The following is a 25,214-nucleotide window of genomic DNA, read 5'->3' on the forward strand; positions in this document are numbered from 1 at the left end:
TATACTTCCTTGTGAAAAAAAATGCCCTGAACACAATTACTATGATGCCTTCAATCAATGTGGCTGAAAATATTTAGGAAGGAGAAATTAATTTTCTTTTTTTTTTTCATGTTCTTGTAATTTATAATCAGTTTCTCTTTACTCAGCCAGCTTCCCTTTTGCTGAGCAGATCCATGTAAATGTCAGCAAGGAAAACTCATGTGAAAAGTTCTTAGAGGAACTTAAGAAAAACCTCAGGATGTCCTACTCAGGCTGTGTTCTTGTGGAAACTGACATTTTTTTCAAAAACTATCAGTCCTGAAAATGTCACATGAGGTGCTCTAGCCCATGGTAGCAAGTACTGCTTTGCTCAGTTCTAATCAAATTCTGAGGTTATGTCATTTCTGTGGCTTAGGGCAGGTTCAGATATGTTTTGAAGTTGATTATAACACCTCAGAGGAGGTGCTCTAAGCCCTTTTTTTCCACAAATTTATGTTTGGGTGTCTTGGTTAGTGCATCAGACATGCTTTTCTAACCAGAACCTATTTCTTTAACAGACTTCCTTTCAAGTCTTTCCAGAAATATCTTCACGTCTCTGCCTATTTATTTCGGATTTTGTTGTTGCTTGTTTTAGGGAACTGACTGTGGCCAGACCTACTTGGGCTGTTAAAACAAAATTTAAGGTCTGGATTGACTGTTTAAAATCTGGATTTCTGGGGGAAACAGCATATACTATAGCACCCAATGCAATGTTTGTGATCTCTTAGTCTTAAGGAAAAAGACTAGGAAGTGGAGATTAGAGGGAGGAAAAAAAAAAGTTTTGCCAGCAGAGATATACTTTCTGAAACAGGAAGATAATGAGAGAACCTTGTGGAAGATTTACAAATGGTGGTTTATAAGAGTTGGAAGACCTCACCAGGGGATTAACCTGTCTGTATGAAGATGATAGATCAGTTATGGCATGATTGTAGGTGACATCTTGTTTTCTGTGAAGAGAGACTGAAAGGATTGAGGTTGTTCAGAAGACACCTTCTAGCACCTTCCAGTCCCTGAAGCCAGCCTACAAGAGAGCTGGAGAGGGACTTTTTACAAGAGCATGTAGTGACAGGATAAGGGGGGACAGCTTCGAACTGAAAGAGAGTAGGTTTGGATTAGGTATGAGGAAAAAAATCTTTACTGGGGTGGTCAGGCACTGGAACCAGTTGCCCTGAGAAGCTGTGACTGCCCCATCACTGGAAGTGTTCAAGACTAGGTTGGATGGAGCTTAGAGCAAACTGGTCTAGTGGAAGCTGTCCCTACCCATGGCAGGGGGATTGGAATAAGATGTTCTTTAAGGTCCCTTCCACTCCACACCGTGCTATGATACTGAGTAACTATCATGTGTATTTTTACTGGTTGCTGCAGTTTCTTTAAGGCTGTTATTTTTATTCTTTCAGAAATCACAGCACCTACCCTTTGGATTAAGCACTTGGTCATCAAAGATTCCAAAATGAACAGCTCTAATATAAGGAATTCAGGTAACGTTCCATCTGAAAAAAATATTATTTTAACTAGTCTGTAGCTCCTCACCATCTGTTCTTGTTTCATTCTTTTTTCACAGGGTTTCATTCTTTCTGCTAGGGTTTCTTGCAGCCCAGGCTATAAAGTAATTTCAGATAAGGTCCTTTTTTGTGGCCAAATCAATGTGTGATGTGTGATGAAGGATGTTTGTTTCCACGAACGTAACTGGGGAATCTCTTAATTTCTTAATATGTTAATTCATTTTAGTCATCTGTCATCTTTATTCTGTTTGCTGTTCAGCATGGATATATGAACTGGGGCATTTGGCTGAAAGATCTGGGCTGTCATTTTGGTCTAAGCATTTGCAAAAAATACAAAAAGAGGCTTCTTTGCTAGTGAATTCAAGATTCTTCTCTGCAGGGGATATTTTTTGATAGAGAAATTAGCAGATTATTTCACAACTAAAGGTGGTTTAATTGTGTGTGAGCCTAAGAAAATGTTGAGATTGTTTTGTGGGTAGTGGAGTGGATGAGGGAAGACCAAAGCCTAAAAAACAGCAAAGAAGAGATCATGAACATGAGGGGAAAAGGGGAAGCAGGAAGACATGAAGTCAGAGTGTAAAACTTGAGACTGGAGATGCGGGTGAAATGGTGGAGTCATTGAAATGAGAAGAAACTGGAGAATCTGAAGAGAAAGGTTAGGGATTCTTAGTAAGAATGGTTTCTGTCTGATATTTTTACTGAGGTGGGAGAAATTAAAACATTAAGGGGAATATAAGAGAACAAAATTGCTTTAAGAAGCCATGGGTTTACTTTAAGATTTGTATAGGAGATGCTACTATTACATATATTTTATGAAGCATACATGCCTAGAATGGCTGTTGGAATAATTCCAGTCACCTAAACAGATAAATTGTTATATCTCGAAGTGCCTCATCATCTGGTATTTCTGGATTAGCTAGAGAATATTCATGACAGTTCCTTTAACCTTCCTCTGCCACTTCCAAGTTTCAGGGTGAAATCAGTGCTAGGTTGGGTGAAACTCTCTTGCTGCAGAATGAAGAGCTCTTGGCAGGAAGACAGCCAGCATTGCCCAGACCACAGTTTTAACAAGTCTCTTGAGCTTCACCTCCCAGCTGTTTTTATAGCAGGGTGGTCTGTGTAGGATCTGCCAGCAGGAGTCATCCAGAAGCTTCAGATGATGTGTGAGTATCAGCATCCTTCTTTAAGGATGTCTTTCAGGGGAGACCAAACACAGCTTCTGTTTTTTGTCAGCTGCTGGGACAACCAGCAGCTGACAGTACAATTGAAGGTGACAGTGTAATATTAAAATCCTTTGTAATGGGTCCTACCTATCTTGGAGACCAACTTTCTTTCTAATACAGAAAACCTCATAGCTGTAACGGAAAGAAGAGTGAGCGCTAAGAGGTTACAAACAGACTTGGGAGCAGGAGGATCTGTCTTCCACCCTTTCTTGGCCTGACAGAGCCAAAGTAGGGTGGCTTTCATGTTGTAAAGGCAATCACTTTGATAGTTTAGTTAGGAAGCTGCCTGATGTGAACTGGAATTTTGTCCACAGAAGCGTTCCTTGTGTGACTTTGCTTTTGCTCACTTTTTTCAGTTGTTTCTGATGTCAGTTCTGTTACTCAGACAAAATTATTGTGAGTGCATATTACAAAGGAAAAATAAATGATCTTGTGGAAAATTCAAGAGCTGTGTAAAAGGTGGTTTATACAACAAGCTAAAAGGAGACATGTGGTTCATCTGAGTCAGCCTTACTGATTGCTCTGATGCTCGCTTGCTGTAGGGTCTCGTTAAAAGACTGGGTTGACAACTTTTATCCCTAAATTTCCCCACTGGGCCATACAGATACACAGCCATTACAGTTTCTCACAAATTATTAAGAAATAATACTGCCTAGAGCTATGGTTTAGGTGGTATAAAGTGTGGGCTACTTCAGCCTTTTTCTTTAAAATAGTGAAGCCTAGCCACCTTGTTTAGTATCTTTCATTCTTTTCATCCCTTGTAATATATGTTAAAGGCAATGCACAGTAGGTAGGATCAAACTGCAGAGAACTGGGGGGGATAATTATAATTTAGAATCATGTTTCTTCAAGTGTCTTTGAGTCTATCTTGGCTGTAGATGATGAAACAGCTGTCATGATATGGGCATGCAAAACTGAGGGATGTTTTTAATTGCCTTTGGCCCAATTTGAAATGCTAATGCTTAGCGCTTTTCCATTTTTTTAAAATTTAGTTTTAAAGGTTTAGGATAAGTTTTGCTAGCACAAGATTTGGACTCTTCAGTTCTTGTTGCCTCAGCTGTATTGTCTATCCAGGCTTACACTTACAGTCTTGGAGCAGATATAGCCTTGTATGCTTTTGCAGCAGTTTAATGGGATCACTGAAATTGGAAGTGAGAAAAGAGTAAAGACCTGGTAGGTCATCTAATCTACTGCCTTAGGGCTAGTGAATGTTTATACTGTAAAGAGAGCAGCATTTTCTACTGTACCATAAATGCCTTAGATAATAAAGATTTTATTTCTTCCCAAAGGAAGTTGTTCTGCTCTCTGAATTCAATCTCAGATTTTTTTCTTTTCATAATATCCAGCCCAACTCATCTTTTACTTCCTATTCCTTGGAGTCTGTATAGTGAAACACTTCGCTCTGATCTCTTTTCTCCCTGTGGTGATTATATGGCCCTGTCCTTTTAAAATACTGCTGTCAGAGGATGTGTGCTGTTCTCTAATCAGCACTGACACTGGACATCTTAGAAAGCAAGCACCATTGCTATGTCAGCCATGAGGAGAATTTCAGAATTGCTGTATGGAGTCAAATAGACTCTTTAATTTGCTGTCATTGTCTCTGGTCAGTGTTAGGTGAGCCACCCACCAGGCAGCTGAGCATTGCAGAGCTGGTGGCACCCCATGTAATATATGCTGCCTGTCTCCTGTAAGGGCTGCATTTGAAATCTGAGTATTCCATCTTCTGTTTAGTGTTGACAAACAGAAGAGGTTCTTCTGAAACTGATCTCATTTTTTTTGAAGCACTTATGTTTTGTTTGGCTTGTGTAAATCCTAATGAAGCTAGGGATCAGGAAAAGCAGAATTACTCCAGCCTGGTGATTAGAGCACTTGACTGAGAATCTATATGTCTCCAGGCATTTTGCCAGTGAGTTTTTCTATGCTCAGTAAAAGAGCATTGCTAGGAGGGATTGCTATTACCCCAGCCCACCTTAAAGAATTAAATAGCACCCTTTTCTCAGTAGGGTGAGATGCAGGTTCAAACCTTCTCAGCTAGAGGCAGGAACCAAAGTATGACCATCTGGACTGTTGCACAGCAGAAAAGTTGTTTTTCTACACTTAAAAATGACATTTTTTGTGTGTATGAATCTTGCAAGTGCCAAATTTTTCTTTTGGGGGCAAGTAAAAGGTCTAGATCAATACAGTATTATTGTGACAAGATGACAAAGATATTTTTTGCTGCTTCTCCCTTTTCCCAAACATGCACATCCACATGTGCAGGCACATGGATACCTTAAGCTAACTAAGACAGTTACCAAGCACTGCTCTCTGTGATGCGTTGTTTTTAACACTGCCAGGGCAGGAGGTGATTCAGGTGGGGTTCTTGCAATGGCTGTTCTTTAATCAACATGGCTGGCAACTGTCTTTTCATTCTACTTTTACTGTTTCAGCCTCTTCCCCTCACCTCCAACCTATTTCAGCCTGAAACAGTCCAAGTGATTATTTTTTCTTAAGTTCTTGATCTAGGGAAGCATTTGATAATGCTTTCCACTTCCAAGAAATCTAATGGTTGCTTTTTTAGGAGCACCCCATCTCCACTGAGGAATCCACGGATTTTCCTCACTTCCAGAGTTGGGTTATCTCCAAATTCACTTGTGCTACTTAATGATTTGGTTTTAGTTAGCAAGAGTTTCCAGCCTGTATCCAGCTTACCGTGACAACCTTTAAGAAAACCACAGAATGATGTAATGAGCCCCTGCATGGAAAAATAAACAGCTCTGGAGAAACCAGCAGTAGCAGCCTCAAGTAAATATTCTTCAGTCACTGGGGTTTTGAAAATGACGTTATTTGAAAGGAAGAATGAGTAATATATTAAGGTTAGCAGCTGAAGACAGGTTTCTGTGTGCTCTGCCTAGTTCAGAAAAAAAAAAAAAAAGAAAAAAACAAAGAAAAAAGCCCATAGCTGTTTGTTTCAAAATCTTGCTTGGTGAATGGGGACTAATTCCATGTGGCCTGTTCTGTTCAGCTCTGGCGCTCAGGCATTGTGCTGGCATCTCATGATGGCATTCCAGTGATAGATCTTTTTCCTGTCTATCTTAGTGGACAGAGTATAACTGAATGAGCTTTGAAAACAAGAATGGTGGTATTCACATTTCTTTTTCTTAATTGAGTCAACTTGAAACCCAAACATTAGGGCTTTTCAAAGGGGGAAACAACTTGAAAACTTCACATCTGTATATATTCCCCCCTCCACCTGAAAGGGAGTCTCTTAATTCTTGGGTGCAGTTTGTCTCCAGAGAACTAACTGCACAGTGAAGTGGGATGTGATTATATCAAGTGTTATTACCAGGACCTGAGTTCTTTGGTTTGTCTGTGTTCCTTAAGGGGTCTTTTTTCCCACTTGCAGGAAAAAAAAAAAAGATAAGAAAACATCCATGGCATCCCCAAAAACATTCTCTCTAGTGCTCAGTTAGGCAGTTACACCATTTTCCTGCATGGCTTTCTTACTGATCAGGGGTAGTAACTGCCCCAAGGGCTAATGTACTCTTGGGTATGTTGCCTTATCCATATGGAGGCTTTCTGCAATGACGTGCATTAAAAAGGAGTCTGCTTGAGATCATATTGCAAATCTGCGTAGTTCCTCTTGATAAGGTGAGATGAACATATAACAAGACAGCTTGAGAAGGAAGCTCTTTTCAAGGAAGCTATTTTTGGGATACCCCAAAAATAGCCAAGGTTAGACAAGAGTTTAATTTGTTATTAGGACTTTCTTTTTTAGAAGTGAGGATAAACAGAAAGAGCTTGAATGCCTATGTTATTTTCTAGAGTGGGGAGACCTTGCACCTGTCTGTTGAATGTACAGTTACCTGGAGTTGGAGCAAATTTCTTCATGCCTTGGAAATGTGGAACACTGCAGAGAACAGGGAGCCACAGGTAGATTCAGATGAGGTTCTTGAAAAACAAAACAATGTTATTAATGGGGGTAATTCCACACCTGTCTTTATCCTGCCTTCTCAGCCTTATTCCTTAGGTGTCTTGTCCTACTCTTGGTGCACAGCACTTTCCACTTTGTTATTTAAAGACATGAGACCATGGTCTTCTGCTACTTCTGCTGCTTTTTTCCTATTTTCCACTCCTACTATACTAGTCATGTTAGTTTGAAACTGACTCTCTCTCTCTCAGTGCCAGTTCTGTTAATGTTACTGTCCAAATGTCTAATACAGGACTGTAGGCTCTTCCCCAAGATCTGTGGCTGGTTAGTGTTAGTCAGGATACTGAGGAAAGGAGATAGCTATTACTTTGTCAGGAAAGTAGGTTGGTTTTAAAGGGGCTGTAGTCAGGAATAATTGTGCTTTAGGGATGTCTGAATAAGATGTTATGGTGGCATTTGAATTGGAAAATTCTGGTGCCTAGGGATGACATTCTAATGCTGACTCCTTGGTAAACATTTTCGTGCTTCTGTCTTCTCTGGGCATAACACCTGGGATTAGTTAAAAGCTTTTGAATTTCTTCCTAGCTGAAAAGGAAAAAAATGCCATTGATGGTGTCAAGAACACGAGTTAATGGGAGGGAACCAGTGTGTCAGAAAGCTTTTGTCTTTTCTACTGTCCTCTTCTAATGTATCCTTCTTCATTCTTTTCCTGCATCTCGAGCCAGTACCTCCCAACACAGTGCTCCTCTAACCTGTCAAAGCTATTGGCCTAAAAGTCTGTGACTGTTGTCCCATCTGCCACAACTAGTTATCTTCAGACCTCTATATTAGTCCTCCCAGCTCTTCTTTTGGTGAGGATTTGTTTTGGTTTTGTTTTGAATTAATTTTAGTATAGATTCTGGCTTGGTACCAAATAAAGCAATTTCAAGAGAAGCTCCTGTTTAGTATGAAATGCATACTTACTAATTCCATTACATTTTCATTTTATTTGCTGAGTTCCTGTTTCCTTGCAAGCCAAAATGTGATGTTTCTTCCTTACTTATTATCCATCCCTTCCCTCTGGCTCCATCTCTGGTGCAGGCATCCTTTCCTGTGTTGGCTGCTGCTTGGGAGGCCTCTGTCTCTTCTTCCCTTCTGGAAGTTCTGAGAAGGATGATATATGTGATGCCCAAGGGTGATTCTCCCACAGTCTCAGTGTGACAGGTGTGTGTGGTGAAGAAGGGAGTACGTAGGAGAGAGCAGAAGCAGGGGGAATGGAAGAATCTAGGACCAGGACCCTTCCCAGACAACCAGCAAACAAAGTCATAAATAACATGCCATTGGGGACCAGTTAATCTGCTCTATGAAAAGGTGCAAAGTATACAAGTGGGAAAAATAACATTGTATAATAATCAGCATGCAACCATAGGTGTTAAACCATATGCAGCTAGGCAAATAAATGAAGCTCCCCCTGAGAGCTGTGCAATAAATCATTCCCAAAGAATTCAGTCACTCCCCCCTCCTTATCCCCCAAAGAAAGAAAATAAATTACTTTAGATGTGGAGTCATAACTACTACTCTGCAGCTGCCAGTTAAGGCAAGTGGACAAGGAGCAATAGGAGAAGGGGCAAAGATGTAAGAAGCTGGGGTAAAAGGGAAAATAGAAAACAGCACCGCTTTTAAAACCACTGGGGATTTGGTGGGGAAGGGAAAGGAAATAAGCTCCACCACCAGGCATTACCTGAACATACAGACCCAAACTGAGAGCGGTCAACTTTGTGGAGTTTGTTTTGCTTTTTAGCAGAAGCCGGTTCAGATTGAAGGGGCTGCATTGATTTGCTGGAGTAATTCCTTAGCAGCACAGTCTCCTTGCTGTTTGTAATAGCAGCATTCAGCACAGGCTCATTTGTGCATCTGCACTTCAGACATCCATTTGAATGTATGCTGATGCCTGCAGAACGGCTGCACATTGACTCACCTTCCCGCCTCTCTTGGAATGGTCCTGTCAAATTCACCACATTTCTGAGGTACCACAATTAAGGAGGAGCTGTTTCAAGGTAACTATGATTACTAGCTCCCAGATAACCTCTGGAAAATGTTTAGACCTAGGCAGGCTTCTCCTGAAACCGAAAGCCCTGGTGGGTCTTATAAGTGACAAGTGAAGAAAAAAAAGGGTTCAAAACACAGGTCAATGTATCCCTATGAGCATCTGCTGCCCACAGAGTTGTCCAAGAAGGCCATGAATATTGCCTAGTTCAGCATAAGGCTGTGAAGGAGAAGAGCATTCTCCAGAGCTTTGGAAAACCCTACCCCTCCATGGGGGTGTGTGTTGGACATCACACTGATGAAGTGGGAGCAGTTTCTCTGTCCCATGGCTGATGTCTGAATTACATGTTACATCACTGAACTTCCAAAGCCCGGATATTCTCTGCAGAGACAGCTGATTCTAGGTAAATATCCAAAAGTGACTGCTAGCTTCCTGTCAGAGGCAATTCCCTCTGCCTCCTTGTAAAATGCGAAGTACTACAGGAAAAAACTGCTCTGTCACTTCGTGAAAAGGCTCATCACACTGCCTCTCTTGCCTTCTGTTCCTCACCAGTAGTAGCATTAAATATAATGTTGCTGTAGGTAGGAAGACCAGTCTGAACCACTTTTTACCTGCCTGTGACTGCTTGAAAACTGTGAGTTTTCAAAGACTTTTTGTTTGGTGTCCTATAATTGCAGAGTAACAATACTGTAAAAATAGTGTGCTTCTAGCTGGAAGAGGTAGGCAAGTTCTCCAATAATTGCTATACTAGTTGTTCCAAGGACTATTAAAAACAGGTGTGGAAGTGAAAAACGTTTCCCAATAATGCTAAGGCTCCAGTGGAAACACCTACTTTTTTGTTTTATTGAACAGAATTCCTCAGTGTGGAAAGAGTGCAGTGAAAAAGGAGTGTGGGGAAAATGAATGTGTTCAGAGACAGGTGGCTTATGTCAAAGCTAGGTACGCCACAAGCTCACAATGCTTAGAAACTATGTGAAATGGAAAAGAGGCATTAGGGAAGAAGAAACACAGACTGTGTAGCTTTGTCTCAAAATGACAAGGGCAGTGTCTCAAGTTGAAAGATTTTTCTACTGCTGAGGAACCATCCTGATGTCAAGAAGTGAAGAGGCTGCATTTTGATGCCAAACTTTCTCTGCTCAGACTATGGAAGCTGTTGTCATTGTGAAGGTACTGCACAGGTATAGCTGTCATAAAGGATATGGAGGCCAGGTGCATTATAGGGGGTCAGACCCCAAAATCTGGAAACTTAAACCAGATCAAATATCTTCAGGATTTTAGTCTGTGTTTAGGAGCACCCTAAGGTTGCAAAAAAAGGTTGCCTCAATCACTGAGGATCTGCTGGAGCTTCTCAGCCTGTGTGAGGAGAGCAAAAAAGACCTGAAGACATTCACGTGGTTTTCTCTCCTTGTTTTAACCCAGGGTCATATCCAAATAATAGCAGCTCTGACACACGTAACCTGTTCCTAATCTGGCAACAGAGATCCCACTGCCTCTTCCAATGAGTGAACAGTTAATCACCAGGGCTTTTTTATATCAAACCTAAATATCCTTTCTCCAAGTAAACTGTCTGCTACTTGACCTACCCATGGGGAGGGGAAAAAAAATTATCTATGGCTTTTTTTTTCCCTTATAGAACAGCTTTTTTGTCTCAGAAGACTGAATGTCATCCCTAGACTAAACAAATTGGATTCTTTTAGCCTTTTCTCATAGATCAAGTTTCGTAGACCTTTGCCTGTTCCCCTTGCTCTCTCATGTCCTCTTGCCAGGCAGTCCTCCTGTCCATCAAAGTGCAGTGCCCAATGCTTGTACACAGGGCTGATTTAAAGGATCACCAGTACACAGTGGCCGTTCATTTTGTGAAGTCCCCATGATTACATTCCATGGCTGGATTTACCTGTTTTGATTCTTTTTGTTGTTGTTTGCAATGTCATAACTTTTTTTGTGCAGACTTTTTTTGTGGTCTACCTAAGCTGCTGACCATTTTTTCCAAGTCTCACTGTCTCGTCAGTAATTTCCTCCCGATGCGCTGGATTTCTCCTTGCTGGTTGTTATGGTTTGTACTTGTAAGTTGTGATTACACTGATTTAAAACCATTTATCAATTTGACTTTGAATTCTTTCCTGAAGTTCAGTCTGTAAATTGTATACTCTGTTCCGTTGGACGGAGTGGTCATTTAATTTGATACAAGTCTCATGGTAGCTTTCAAAATAGGGAAGTTCTGAGACCTCTTGTCTTGGAGGGCATCTTTTTCTTAACCTGCTGTGTTAGGTAGCTATCTTGTAGTAATTGTATGTAGCTTGCATTTTCCTCATTTGGTTACAAGAATGACAAAACTTAAGAAATGCTCTAATGAACCAGAATTTATTCAGAGCTCTAATGCATTGTATATGAACATGAAAATACTCTCAGGTTTTTTTTTCCAGGATGATGTACCACAGCCATTGTTCTTTTTCTGCCATCCTTCAGCTAGTCTGGCTATAGCTCTAGGAGGGCTAGGACTGTGTGACTGGCTGCTTGTGAGATGGGATGGTATAAAGAGTCCAAGGCCTGCCTGGAAAGCAGTTCAATCAGAATTGCAAGGACAGGTAGCTTTCAACAGACAGGTTTCAAGATGTGCAAGTGTGGATCTTTATTCCTGTGTGAGTTGGGATCCCTGTGGAGCACACTCTTTTCTTAGCTGGGTAAGCCCAGCTTGTGGGCATGCCCACAGGTTCTGAAAAATGTGCATCAGAAAGTCCCTCACTAAGTTTGCTCTAATCCGTGAGATGGTGCTTCCTTCAGCCAGTCCTCCTTATTGCAAGCTAGAGGGTAGATATTGAATAGGCTTCTCATCATATAACACTGGTGGGAATGCAATGCAGCCTTATCTCTAGAGCAGAAGGAAAATGGCAGGGGAAGCATGTGTTCCTGGATAGCTGAAGTTTAATGAGCCATTTGGAATAATGCATTTTTGAAAATTATAACCCACCTGTTAAACCTTTGCATTGTTCAGCACTGGAACATGTAGTACCATCTGCTTCCTCTGTAGCCCCTGCCTTGAGAAATGAAATTGATTGAGTACCAAGGTAAAGCAAAGGCTGCTCAACTGGTACAGTATGGGAACACCTGCAAGGTTTGTTTTTCTTTTTACCTTCACGTTAGCCAGAAAACTCTGGAGGGACCATGATCCCAGACAGAACAGGGTGGAGTGGCTATCAGTACTGATGACTAACAGAGGTGTGGAGAGATTTATGCTATCCCCATGAGCCGTATTTGCTCAGCTGTTATTGTGCTCCCAGTAAACACAGAAGGGGTTGTTTCTCTTCCTCCACCCACAGCCCTGCTCAGGGGACAGGCAATAAGGGCCTATTTACTGCATTGCTTTGCTAGTCCTGCCAGCACTTGTGCCTGTGCCTACTTAAGGCTTTTCAAATGCTCTTTCCCCTCTGAGGAGGAAGGGATGCAGGTTTGGGTTGCTGAGGTAACCTGTGCTGAACTTGCTTTCTGCCCACAGCTTTTGTAAGCTCCCTGCTGGGATGAGGTACCTGTTCTTCTGGAGTGGACCTGGGTCCTGTTCACATTAGAGCTTCCTTAAAAAATGTAAAAGCAGCTTTAAGCTGATGTACATGCTATGGTAAAATAACCAGTTCAAAGCTCTTGTTCTCTGCCACGGCAGTGTAAAGACACATAAGAAATTGACCCTGTCTAAATTAAGCTCCTCTGGGAGACAGGCAAACACTTTTCCTCACTGAAAGGAAAACTGAGGCACAAAGAAACATAGTCCTCATGTTTGGGTTGGCACAGGAGGTCTGTAGGAACTTGGCACTAGATATCCATGCTGCTCCCCTTTGTTCTATGCTGCACTAATGTCTCACTGAGAGGAAAGTTGGGAGTTGAACAAAAAAAAAAAATTGGGGGAGATGTGTTTGAGGTTTTTTTTTTAAATGTTTTTTTGAAATGAGGTCCCTGTTGCAGCACTAACAAAGTAGATTGGTCAAGAATTCTCCTTCTAAAAGACCTTTTCCTCCCCTTGTGATGAATGCTTGTTCATTAAAACTAAAGCTTTTTGTGGGAATTCCATGGGAAAAGTTTTGCTGGTCCAGACAGAATTTCTGGTCAAAAGAAATGAGGGAGAGAGAGAGAAAGAGAAGGAAATCTGCCCTGCCTGGTGCAGCCTGTAGCTCTGGGGTTAGGCTGTTCACATGGGTTCATTTGGGCTAGTCAGAAGCGTAGAGGGAGGTTAGACCCTCTCTTTTGCCTGATTTAGAAGAAAGAATCCTGTCTCTTAAGGGGGTAGGAATCTCTCCAAGGTGGTTTGTTTTAGTGCCACAGTCTCCCTCTTCTTTTAATGAGAAAAGATTTGGGTGCAGAAGACCAAAGTTCAAAGAATAATCTACTGTGGTTGGATGGCAGATGTTTCCTATGTCCCACCATAATCACGCACACCATCTTCAGAGCCATGGTGAATGATGCTTGGTGCCTTGGCTCTGGTGGCAATGAGAGAATGAGAGTTGTTCCATGTCAGGAGAGCAGCTGGAGGAGCCACTCATCCCCAGTGGCTGCACATAGCCCTGCAAGGTGAGCATGAGAACTGTTAAGCACAAGCCTTTGGCTAGATGCTACTAGACACCCTCTCTTCTCAGCTTTGTGGGGTAAACAAGCACCCCACCTCTTTAATAACCATACAGTTTATTACACAATCAGACAAGTCCCTTACTTTATCCGTAATTTTTTTTTTTTTTTGGTGTGGGCATTAAATGTATGTTTGAATGTGTGTACTTAAGGGACCAGGAATGAGAGACCTTTTAATGAATCTGACCAGGTATTCCTCAGAAGGCCATTACTAGGGTAAAAGTGTATAAATAATGTGGAACTGCAGATGTCCATGCCCTGTTTTCCTGCCATAGCTCATGGCTTCAGAGACACTACTTTAAAAATATGTTTTAATGAGTGGCAGAAGCAGTCAAGAGTAAGGAGGAACAGTTAGCATTTTAGAGCTGAACAGTTGAGGTAAAATGGATATTTCTGCCAATGACACTTCTCTTTGTCTCTTTGTATACGTTCCCTAATTTTTTTTCTGTAATTTGTTTTTTTTATAATCTAGATTTGCTGTCTCACAAAGGTTTCACTCCCCAGCAGCAGCAAGTTGGCAAGTGTTACTTGGTTTCTTTGCTGATGGCCAAGTCAAAGCAGAGGTGGCAGAAAACAGTCGAATGTGACAGTGCCTTTAAAATAAATAAATAAATGGGTATAATATTATTATTTGTTCTAGGGAGACTGTGTCCCACTGACTTGCTGTCTTAAATGTTCTTTCTCTAAGAAAAGTTTAGTTTAGACAAAGAAGGAAAACCTTTCCTTCTGTGCCTGCAACTCCCATTAACAGGGAACAGGCTTTTAAGTACCCTGCATGTATAATAAATATATGCTGGTTTCTAAGATGACAGCTTAATTTCATAGCTGGCATTAAACTTTCTAGCTTTGCCATAGGCTTTCACTATTCTCCATTAACCTGGCCTTGGCAACAACAGCAAAGTTTCCAGTAAGCAGTTTGACTGGAACAGGAGAACTTCAGTGTCCTGGAGCTGGGATAGCATTTGATGATCCCTTTGTTACCCATGAGACAATCTTTCAGGGTGACACTGCATGCAGTTCATGCCAAGTCCAAGACTAGGGAAGCTGATGGTGTGGATTTCCCAGCTGATTTTGCTGACTTTTGAATACCCAACTGTTAATATTAATGTTTATTTTTTAAGGCAATTAAGTGCTGCTAGAGTGGTAGCCTGGAGGAAAGAGTCTCTTTGGGAACTAGTGCTAGTTAATACATTCTGCTTAGTAGACAGATGTCACTGAAGGAAATTTCCACAAGGCTGTTGTCAGAGTCAATGTGTTTGCTATTCTGATCTCCTCCAGCTCAGGGAAGGCATGGTGGATCTGGAAGGGGTTCAGAGAAGAACTGTGCCACGTGGGACTCTTCAGCATGTAAATGAGACAAAGTAGAAATCTATAAAGCAGGGAGAAACTTCCATAGCAGCTACTTCTAGATGTAGATTAGAACTGAGTAAAGTATGATCTCCCTGATGCTTCAGCTGTACCACTGTCATTGCTAATGATGGGCTACTGAATGCTGGTGACAGAGTCTGCATCATTACATCTATCTGATATCAACTGAACAAAGCCTCTAAGATTTGTTTCACTCGGCCTTTAAACAGCCTTCAAACAGAAACAACTACTAGTTAGTTTTGTATTCTGGTAGTAAATGTGTTCAATTCCCACAAATTTCTGTTAATATGTGCAGAGAATTTTTTCCATTTTTTTATGCCATAGCACAAATGTGTAAATATGTATGTTTATTCTGTGTAATTTGCATACCTAACTGCAAATATATGTAAAATAACATACTAATTCATTAAATAATTTTTTTTCCTCTTGATTTCAATAAAAGTTAAAACAAAGAAATTTTTTTTTTGTTCTAGCACATACTTAATTTTTTTCAGAGTAATTTTACTGAGAGTTTTGCAAGACTCAAAGGATTTGAGAAATCTTGGTTTGACTTTGTGCACTCAGGAAGCTTTTGGGATTTAGATAGAAAAATTCCTGGAATGTAGTTCTCTTTAGCGGAAGTTTTTCTTCCTTTTGCTTGTAATATAATGATGATAGAGAATTTTGCCCCTGCTTTTTTGCTTCCCCCAAGCTGCCTGAGTGATTTGCCTCACCTGATGGCCAAGAGGTGAATTGCTGTCAGCAGACTGTGGGTAAGTGGGGCCCTTTGATGTCAGTGGTTTGTTAGGGAGCTGGCACGCCTCTGGCTCAGTGACTTCTCTGTCCACGTACACCTTGAGAACAATCTTCTTTTTATTTTTTTCTTTTTTTTTAATCTCTTTTTCTCTTTTTCTTTTTCTTTTTCCTCAGATGTGAAATCTGTCAGCAAAGTGAAGTCAGCTTAAATATCAGCTAAGGCTTGAGTTCCCTTTCAGTTTTTGTTGACTTTATCCCCTCCTGCTCCTTCCTGGTCAAGTTTCTCTCTGCTTGAGTCAGACTTACCAACACTTTATTCTGTGTTTCTGTTGTATGGATTTGTATGTGGCAAAGTTCAGGTGCCCTTCACATTCCTGGCCTTGACAGTGATCTGAAATGCTGAGAAGAGTGAGACTTTTTGGGGTCTCTGAGACTCTTTCAGCTACTACAGTTCAACTAGAAACCAGTAAAAATGCTTCTGGTACCCAGGCATGCTGTACTCAGGTGTCATGGTTTGACACTGGCGCAATGCCAGCGCCCCTATGAAAATATACTTTTTCAAATAAATGCTGTGAGATGTTATTAGGAACAGAGCAGAGCAGGCCTAAGCTTAATAACAAAGGAAAAAAAACTTTATTAAACCACTTCTACCATAGAAGACGCACACACTAAATCTAGGATGAAGACCCTCTAAAACACCCCTCCTCCTCCCAATTTCTAAAACAACTATTATGAAACATTACCTGGGATTCTTGATCAAATTACTAATCTTCAGATAATCAATATTCAGTCTATTAAGGGAGAGAGAAGTTTCTCTTGCACTATAGACCCCCCAGGAAACACAGTTGCCACACCCTGTGTTTCTATGTCACACGTGGCAACTGCTTGGAGAAAATCTGCCAGTGTGACACTCCCCTTTCTATGTCACAGTGCTCTCACTACCTTGCATGGACAGACTGCTCATAGGGCTCTTTTAAGGATGCTTTGCCATGGACTAAAAGAGATAACAGTTCAGCTTCTCATCTTGGAACTACAGTCCCCCCTATTTTCTCTTGGGGCTAAGGGTCCAGAAACAGAGATCATCTTCTTCTTGAAGACAGAGGGCATCACTATTCTTTCCTCAGCTTTCTTCTGTTCTTGCCATTCCTGTGCTGGTGGTTGCCGAAGCAGGTCTCTTTGGGTCACCACTGCATCCCCTTAAAATGCAGTCTCTATTGCAGGAGAATTTGGTTCAGTCTATGACTAACAAAAAAAGTCTAGCCAAAAGCTACTCTATTATCTCCTCCCACTTAAAAATTTCTTCTTCTAACATCTCAGGTCCCGGACTGTCTCTCTTCTACTACAAATCGAGGAGGAGTAATATTTTACAAAGCCTTCATTTCCCAGGAAAGGGTTAAAAGTTCGGACTCCCTGGACAGCTGAAATCTCTGCCCAGCACTCTCAAGTCCCACACTGGGCATCATCCCCCCTTCTTCTTTCTCCTCTGCTGGCAAATTTCCAGGTGCCGCCGGGCTCTCTGTCACTTTCCCTCTGTGGGGGGAACAAAGGCATCTCCGCTTCTCTCCACCCTTCCGTCCGCAGGATCTGGCTCGGTTCCAGACCCTCAGCCCCTCGGCCTACCTGGACAAGGCCGCGTGGCTTCCCCTCCCCCACCCAGCCCGTGGCTGGGCAGGGGAGAGTCTGCACTCTCTGACCACCGGAACCAAAGAGAGAGTTCCCCTGGGAGTTCTTGCTTTTAACCCCCTGTGTTCTCAGAGGTGTGTCCATACTTTCAGTGGTCACTCCAGGTGCCAATATCCAAACCTGACCACTGATTGGTTTGACCTAACTTGTGAAAAAAAATTCACTTCCATGTCAAACCACGACATCAGGTGATGCTGTGCAAAGCTGCTGGAGTTTCTTGTTGTATCTGCTGTTACCAAGTTGTAAATTGGCACCCCTTCTATTCCCCAAATATGGAACAAAACTTACTCTCTCTACAGCATAATTTATCACCAAAATACAAGGTATAACTAATGGTGTACCAACGGGCAGGCAAATACATGGAACTTGAGCACGTGTTAGTTGTGTGCTGAGCCAGTCACGGGAGCAGGATGCTGAGGTTGTGCCGTGTCTGCTGGCTGATGATGCAAACATCTACAGATTTGGAGTGAACCTATGGTGTCGTTGCTGGTCAGTGAAAGCATTTTATGTATTGAAGGCTTGAGGTGACTCTTGGCCGTGGCAAGGAATTACAGGTCTTGTGGCCTATTTATAAAAATAAAATTAAAACCATAGTAAACTGAGGGGGAAAGGAAGGCTAGGGAAGAAGAGGACAGCTGGTTTTCATGCTTCTGTTTTTTATCACTCTCCTAAGGATAAAAGTTAGGAGTTTGATTGTTGTCTTTTGTTACCCTAGACTTAGATGTGTTTTCAGCTGTCTTGACTGCTTTCTTTTCCTCACTGTGATACTTTCAGTAGCTTACAAAATTGAAATATTTTTTCTGCTTGTCTAAAGGCCAGAATACCTGAGGAGTTATAATTGAGAATTTCTTGCTGTTGAGCCAAATAAGTCTTATCATTGTGCAGGTACTCTGTGCTTCTCTTCCCCCTTAGATGGCTGGTCCATATGAGAGGCTGCAGCCTGGCACTGTCCATGCACCCCACACTCCTTTGCGGGCTCTGTGTGCTAGGCTGGCTGCAGAAGCCACTTCTGGGCTTCTTCCTGTTCTTTGGTGTATGCTACTACTGTTCTCTTTGACAATACCTTTGGAAATGGCCTTTCCTGTGTAATAGGTTCTTAAGGGACAGGCCTTACCTGCAGCTCAGTAGAAAGCAGTGTTGGATGCCCTTTGTTTTCCAGGTGAGGACAACAGTGGAGAGTGGTGGAGAGGTGATGGCAGTGAGGGTTGAGTGGGATATCCCATTCTGTTCCTTGCTGAGGTGTGTGCAGATGCTGTCTGCGCTGGATAAAGCTGTGTTAAAACATAACCTGCTCCTCTTGGGATCCTGTTGGAGAGGTGGTATTGAGAGGGAGGAGTGCTTTGCAATCTGAAGGAAGAGATGGAGGGGCAGGGCAGGGTGTTTGTGTCCTTTGTTTAACTGGAAAATACAAGTCACAGTTTAAGATCTCTCAGCTTGCAAAAACAATCTGGGAAATGCTTACCTCATGGCTGCATTAATAGTGAATTATTTTAACCTGATGGTTCATTTCCAAAACCCAAGTGATCAAGAGGAGTTTTTTTCTGCTGTTTCTGGCATCCTGAGCACCCAGCAGTCAGTGTCTTTAGTCCACATTCTTGTTGTGTCACAGCTAAATGTAGGAGAAAGTTCTCAACCCTGAAGTCCCTCAGTCCCTGAGGTTGTAGACATACTGATGTTTGATGAGAAGGAAACAGACACAAAGGGCTCCTGATGTGAAGGATACTCATATCCCGCTGACCTGAGGAAAATGATCTTGATTTGTTTCTTTTTCCACCCCCTCCAACCTCCCTTCTGTCTTCCAGAAAAAGTTCACTCCTGTGACCAGGAGAGGCAGAGCGCCTTGGAGGAGGCCAGGCAGAACCCCCGGGAAGGTATCGTCATCCCCGAGTGCGCTCCTGGAGGACTTTACAAACCAGTGCAATGCCACCAGTCAACTGGGTACTGCTGGTGTGTCCTGGTGGACACGGGACGTCCCCTGCCTGGTACTTCCACACGGTGAGAGCTATAGGCAGGCCTGGGAAGGTGCCTGGCTGGAGAAGATGAGATATAAAAAATACTACTGCAATATGAAACCAGTTCATCACTTTAGAGCAGTCAGCTCTACATTGCTTTCCCTAGAGCAAGTAATGCTGTATGTGATGTTCCCTGTTGAGTGTTACTGTGCAGCTCCCTCTCTATAGGAGCTGGTGGACATTAACTACTGTCCATACTTTTCTCTGTGTTAAGTTTTCACGCAAAGCAGCCTTTTCTTCTTCTGGCTGCTTTTGTGAGGTAGAAGGACTTTAGAAGGGGCTTTGCTTAAGAGTATAGATTATGGGCATCAGCAGTGAAAAGAGTCTTTGTTGCATTATCATCTGCTTTATACTTACATGTTGCAGCCACTTGAATCCTGACCAGTAGGGAATTAGAAGACTGCTTGTTATGCATGGGTAGATTTTAAACCAGAGATAGATTTTTTTTTTTCAGTCACTCTCTATCTTGAAACTACCTGAGGAATCTTTTCTCACTTGGAGTTTGGAAACAAATTGTGGGTTTCGTAAGTTGCAAAAACAGGCCAGTAAGAGCTGGGACTTAAACTTGGCTAGATAACAGTGATACTGCAAAGCATGGACAGCTTTGAAAAAAAATTTCAGCCTATGCCCACAAGAATTGGAAGAGGGCCCTGTGCTGTTTGTGGGTTTCCTGGTACTGGACTTCAAAGTATGTTCTTCCTTCTCTTTCCACTTCTGCTGCTGTTGCTGACTGTCCATAAACAGTCAGATGCTTGAGAGTGGCATTTCTTCTGGAGGTTTATTGGTTTCCCCTGCAGTAAGCAGACAAGGCACAAGCCATTGACCCTGACATTAGCTCAGCTGGTCAAAGCACAGTGCTAATAATGGCCTGGTTGTGGATTTGATCCCTACATGGGCCACTCACTTAAGAGTTGGACTCGATGATCCTTGCTGGTCCCTTCCAGCTCAGAATAGTCTGTGATTAGTGACTATGTGATGACACTAAAGCTATGTTATGGTTTAGTTGTAGTTTAGCTTCTGCTGTTCTCCTTTTTCAGGTATGAGACCCCAGTTTGTGAAAGCGATGCCAGATCGAAGAGCACAGAGATTGATGATCCCTTCAAGGACAGAGAACTTCCAGGTTAGAGGAACAAGATCCTGTCTCTGCCTTCTTACCTTGTCTCACCTTGGGACTCTTAAGAGGCCAAGAATATTGTTGAGGAGATAGGGGATTTTCCTCACAGTGCATGCTTTACCATGGGGTTTATTCTGTGGGTTTTTTTAAGATCACCTCCAGTTTCAGCAGTGAACTGGAAAAGGCTGGGTGTATCCTGGGTGTCTTTATTGTCTCTGCCCTTTGAAAACATTTCTGGGATTAGAGTTTTCTGGAGAGAGACCAGGATGCCTGGGGGAAGAATGGGCTCAACATTGAATGTTCCTTAAAGCCTGACCAGGGCAAGAACCTTTCTGTTTAGCGGGGCTTTTCAGCAGCTTGATGCTCCCTGAGTCAAAAAAGAGGACGCAACTGCCAGTTGTCAGTGGACTGATTTGCTCCCTTACACTGACTGCATGGACCAGGCAGGACAACCCTCACGGTGTACTAAGGTCCCTTACTTAATGAGTCCTCATTTAGCTGGACTTTATTCCTCATTTTCTGCCTGGGATATATTTTATTTCCCACTGCTCCTTGTTTTATGTTCTGTTTTTCCCTCTTAATAGAGTGACAAGCATAATTTGCTGTTTGCCTACCTTTTCTCTGCTAGGAACACGTGCTGGGCATTGGTGTTGTTGCAGCTCTTAAAAATGCTATCCCACCTGCCTGTGCTCTGTTTTTTTCTTCTGGCTCCCTTCTAAGGAGCAGAGTGAGGGTCTTTAACTAACAGGTCAACCATTGCTCTACTGGGTGGGGACTGCTTGAAAACACAAGCTACAGTGGGTCCCCCTGCACCATGAGGAGGTGGTGGACACCACTAATTCTGCAGAAATAGCTGACTCTGGATCAGCTTAACATTCTATGGGTAGCATAAAGTGAGTTGTTCCTGAGCAGGTTAGCAAAGGAAATGAGATTTGTTCCAGATCTGCCTTGTGTGTCTCCTAATTGTTGTCCTTCTGGCTCCTGAATTCAGAACCCACATCTTCCTGCTTAGAAACTCTGCCCTCAGCAGAGCCTCAGAAGAGGCTCTCTTCTATGCAGCTCCTCATTCTCATGAGTCATGTAAAAATTTCCTATTGCCTCCCTTTCACATTCAAAGGAAATCAACCAGTTGGTTCAAATATTATGTTGTGGATAGGGAAAGGGAAGCCAGATGAATGGATTACATTAAGGCTCATTTCTTTAGGAAATCACACTAAAATAGAATAACCTTACTTCCTTGATTCCCCATCCCTCACTCCCATTGATTTACCACCTATCCTTGCACTTCTTCTCTGCCTCTTCAGAAATCCTCTGCAAAAATACTTTGCACTTTGGCTTTTTCTTTGAGACTATTTCTGATCTCAAGAAGACAGACTGGTTTTGTTTCTCTTCTCCTTTCCCTTCTCCACTGAAGTTAGACAAGGGGACAGGAACTGCTTGATGCAGAAGAGGACACAGGATGCTCTGTAGCTTAGCAGTCTGGTCTCAGTATCAAACTCCAGGAGAGCTGTCCTCTCAGTTCAAGCCGGTTTTCTGTGCCTGTGTAAACTTCAAGCTCTGTTTGGCTGCCCTGGTTGGTATGATTGTTGTCCAGAGAAGTTTTGAATGCCCCATCCCTGGAAGTGCTCAAGGCCAGGTTGGATGGGATCCTGAGCAACCTGATCTAGTGAATGGCATCCGTACCCCTAGCAGGAGGGTTGAAACTAGAAGATCTTTAAGGTCGCTTTTAACCCTAGCCACATTCTGATTCTGTGATTCCTATCACTGAAAATACCCCTGTCTATGGAGAGATGGGGAGACAGAATCTGATACTGGTTTGTCTGCCTGAGAAATGCTGTGCTGCATGAACATCTTATGCAATCTTGAGGTTTGTTTGATTAGCTGCTCTTGTATGCAAAAATTTACTGATGAGCCAGAACTGCAGGGGGTGAGAGAGAATGTTTATTTTTATTTTTTTTCCTGCTCTCATTTCTTAGCAGAACTGAATGTCAAGAAAAATTCCTGCTTTAATTTGAGACTGATTGCATCATTTGCACTCAGTTCTCTCGGGGGACCCCTTACTCTATTCCTCTTGTAGAGGTTTGCCCATTCTTTAGACTCTCAGTGCTGCAGGCAATGCGCTTCTTGGCCTGTATGAAGAGACCCTGCAGAGGCCCAGGTGGGAAAGACATAAGTTCAGATCCTTGCACACCTACACATACTCTCTTCACAACCTGTCATGACTGTGGCCAAAAGTAAAAAAGAAAGAAGGAAGGAAAATGTTGCTTATACATAGCAAATGGCAAACTGCTAATTCCTGCAGATGGTGAGATGCTGGGAGCCCAGGGAGATGACTTCTAGCAAATAGTTTTTCAGCCTTTTCATTGCCTCAACAAAAAGCTCCTTTAAGTGAGTGGTCTACTCTGGCTGCAATAGCAGCTTACTCATTACAATGCTGACATTTTCTGGACCATATGCCAAATTACTGCTGAGGGGTGTGCATGTGTGCAGTGTACATAATACGGAGACAGGCTAGGGACTGTTGGTTAGCTATTGCAGAGGACAGAGCCTGTAATACTGCAAAGGAGGGACTTTTGTCAGATCAGTTTGCAAGCTGCTTTCAGCTGTCAAGGGATTACAGTAAGTTTCCGGTGCTCTGTTTGTGGTATATGTTCTTCTTTGCTTGTTCAAGAAAAGCAGAAAGTGTTGACATTGCTCTGTGTTGCTGTGGGAGGCTGTTTGCTGACATCTGCCCTAATCAGCTGAATAATTGGTAGTGCATGGTGGTTTGGGGAAAGAGGTGAGGGACGCGGTGATGGCTTCTCTGTCACATCAAGAGAAGACAATTGGATGGCAGGTGATGGATTTTGGACAACAGTTTTGACGATAATATGTTGAAGTTAAGCACGCCTGTTCTTGGTTCCTTGTTCCTTAGCTTGCTCCAGGCTAGAACAGTTGTCACAGTGTTCATGGGGTAGTAAATGAAGCTTACTTTAAGCAGCAAGGAAACAGCATAGATTGCCTTCTAAAGGTGAGGAGATGGAGAGTTTCATTGTAACAGGCTGGCACTGTTTAGGATAGAAGGCTCTGTCAGTCTGTGGTTATGATGGTGAGGAACTAGACAGCCTCAGCACTAAGTAATGGAAATGGTTACCAAGGTCATCTTCAACCCACTTTGTCCTGCTTAAGCTAGCAGTGACTGGAGGTGACTACCACATACCAACTCAGTTTGACGTATTTCCTATGTAGAGCGATCATGTGAAGAATGAGTTATTGTGGTAGGCGCTGGCAGGCAATGCTTTCTGTGCCTGAAGAGGAGAGTGCAAGCAGCAGACCTTGCCTTGTGCTCTGGGATACTTTAATCTGTCAATTAGGGCCTCAGAACAGCCACATTCACCTCAGAAGATGATCCAGGAGGTAATGAATTGTTTTGTAAACTTCTCTGCAAGTGTCACCATGGGAACTCCCGTCTGCCAGACACTTCCAGCGCATCCCTGTGGTTTTGCTGGTAGAGAACTGGGTGAGACCATAAAGCTAACCACACAGTCTTCCTGCCAGATATTGTTGATGACCCTGCATGTGCCTGGACAAAAGCTGCAGGACAAATTGCCACGCAGAAAATCCCACTGAGAGATTCTTTTGCCTTTCCTTAGGGATTGTGTTGATGGTTGTTGCTGTCTTAAAAACAAAGGAAGTTCTGACTGATCCTTGCTGAACTGGGGTAGGAGACTAAGCCTGTGTGTTCTTGCATTAAACCTTCTATTTTCTTTCTGCAGGCTGCCCAGAAGGGAAGAAAGTTGAATTTATTACCAGTTTACTTGATGCTCTGACTACGGACATGGTACAGGCTATTAACTCAGCAGCACCTACTGGGGGTGGGAGGTGAGTCCAAAAAGCATGGCTGAATGCCACCCAGGTGGCTGCAGAGCTCTGGGTGTCCCTGAAGTGGGGGCAGGTGGGAAAGGTGTTGCTCTGACTGGTTTGGGTTCCTCTGGGTTGCTGGGGGAGGATTTGAGGCTGCTTTGTCCTGTCATCCCAGCACTGCTTGCCTCCTCCTGCCCCTCCTCCCTGGCAGCTGCTCCACCATAAAGGTTAGTATAGCCCATTTGAAGTGTGAAATGAGAGCACAGTGGGAGGAAGTGGCTTGTTCTTTTGTCCCTTGGTGCATGAAAAGACCTAATAAAATGCAAATGGATTGAAGGAGACCATGTGGCCTAGTGGCTACCACAGGGAGTGAAGAATGTGAACCAAATTCTTGGCAGCACCAGCGCTGTGGCTTTGCTGTAAGGCTGCAGCCAGCCTGCTGATGAGGAGCTGTTTTTCATGGCCCTTCCCTCTGACCAGCTGTGTGTCCACCCCTTTTGGAAGGAGCAACAGGTCAGGCCTGTTGCAAGAGGTGGGCAGAAGTCTGTGTTCCTGGGGAACTGGAGGAAACTTGAGGCTGTGTCTCCCCCTCCTGCTTGATAACTGCAGATCCCTGCAGCGCTGCCTCGGGACAGGCCATTGCGAACGAACCGTGATGGATTTAAAAAGTGCTACACTGCCTCAGCTAGGCAGGGCTTCTGTGGTTCTGGATTTGCCTGACTATAAAAGGAGTCAGTGCTGGGGCAGTTTGCAGGGATGGCACAATGACTGATGTGCCAGGGGTCTGGAGATGGAAGTGCCTCTATGGGCATAGTTACTTCTATGGGTATTCCTCCAATGTGTTGACAGTAATGTTGATCCCGTGCTTTCCTCTTTCGTAATGGAGGAGGAATCAGTGCCATCTTTTAACTGCTCAAGGCTGTTCAGGGTCCTCGGTGGCGTGGCTCTCTCCCTTGGCTTCAGTATGGACTACTAGTGAATTCATACGGTTTTAACTTCACATTTAGACCTTACAAATTAGGCCAGTGACTTGTATGTGTGCCTGCATGCTGAATGTTCTGTAGCCCATTGAATTAGTGCTGTATGCCTAGCATGTCTGTATTCATATAAACAGGATGAAAAATGCCCCAGGGATGCGAAATACATAGTTCTTTCCCAGACTTAAGCAT

At 42.9% G+C, this 25,214-nt stretch overlaps 1 protein-coding gene across 12 annotated transcripts in view; it reads left to right on the top strand.

Moving 5' to 3' along the window:
• The window catches only part of SMOC1 (SPARC related modular calcium binding 1), a 163,953-nt gene that overhangs the window by 118,233 nt on the left and 20,506 nt on the right, over positions 1-25,214 (top strand). For 11 of the 12 annotated variants that reach the window (XM_053944830.1, XM_053944828.1, XM_053944833.1 and 8 more), the window contains 4 exons: positions 1,416-1,496; positions 18,879-19,071; positions 20,126-20,208; positions 23,958-24,063. In XM_053944830.1, the coding sequence (XP_053800805.1) occupies positions 1,416-1,496; positions 18,879-19,071; positions 20,126-20,208; positions 23,958-24,063 (463 nt within the window). The remainder of the gene's footprint in view (positions 1-1,415; positions 1,497-18,878; positions 19,072-20,125; positions 20,209-23,957; positions 24,064-25,214) is intronic. The other variant, XM_053944839.1, reaches the window with a different exon arrangement.

The sequence above is a fragment of the Vidua chalybeata genome, chromosome 6, assembly GCF_026979565.1.
Source record: "Vidua chalybeata isolate OUT-0048 chromosome 6, bVidCha1 merged haplotype, whole genome shotgun sequence".
Lineage (NCBI taxonomy): Eukaryota > Metazoa > Chordata > Aves > Passeriformes > Viduidae > Vidua > Vidua chalybeata.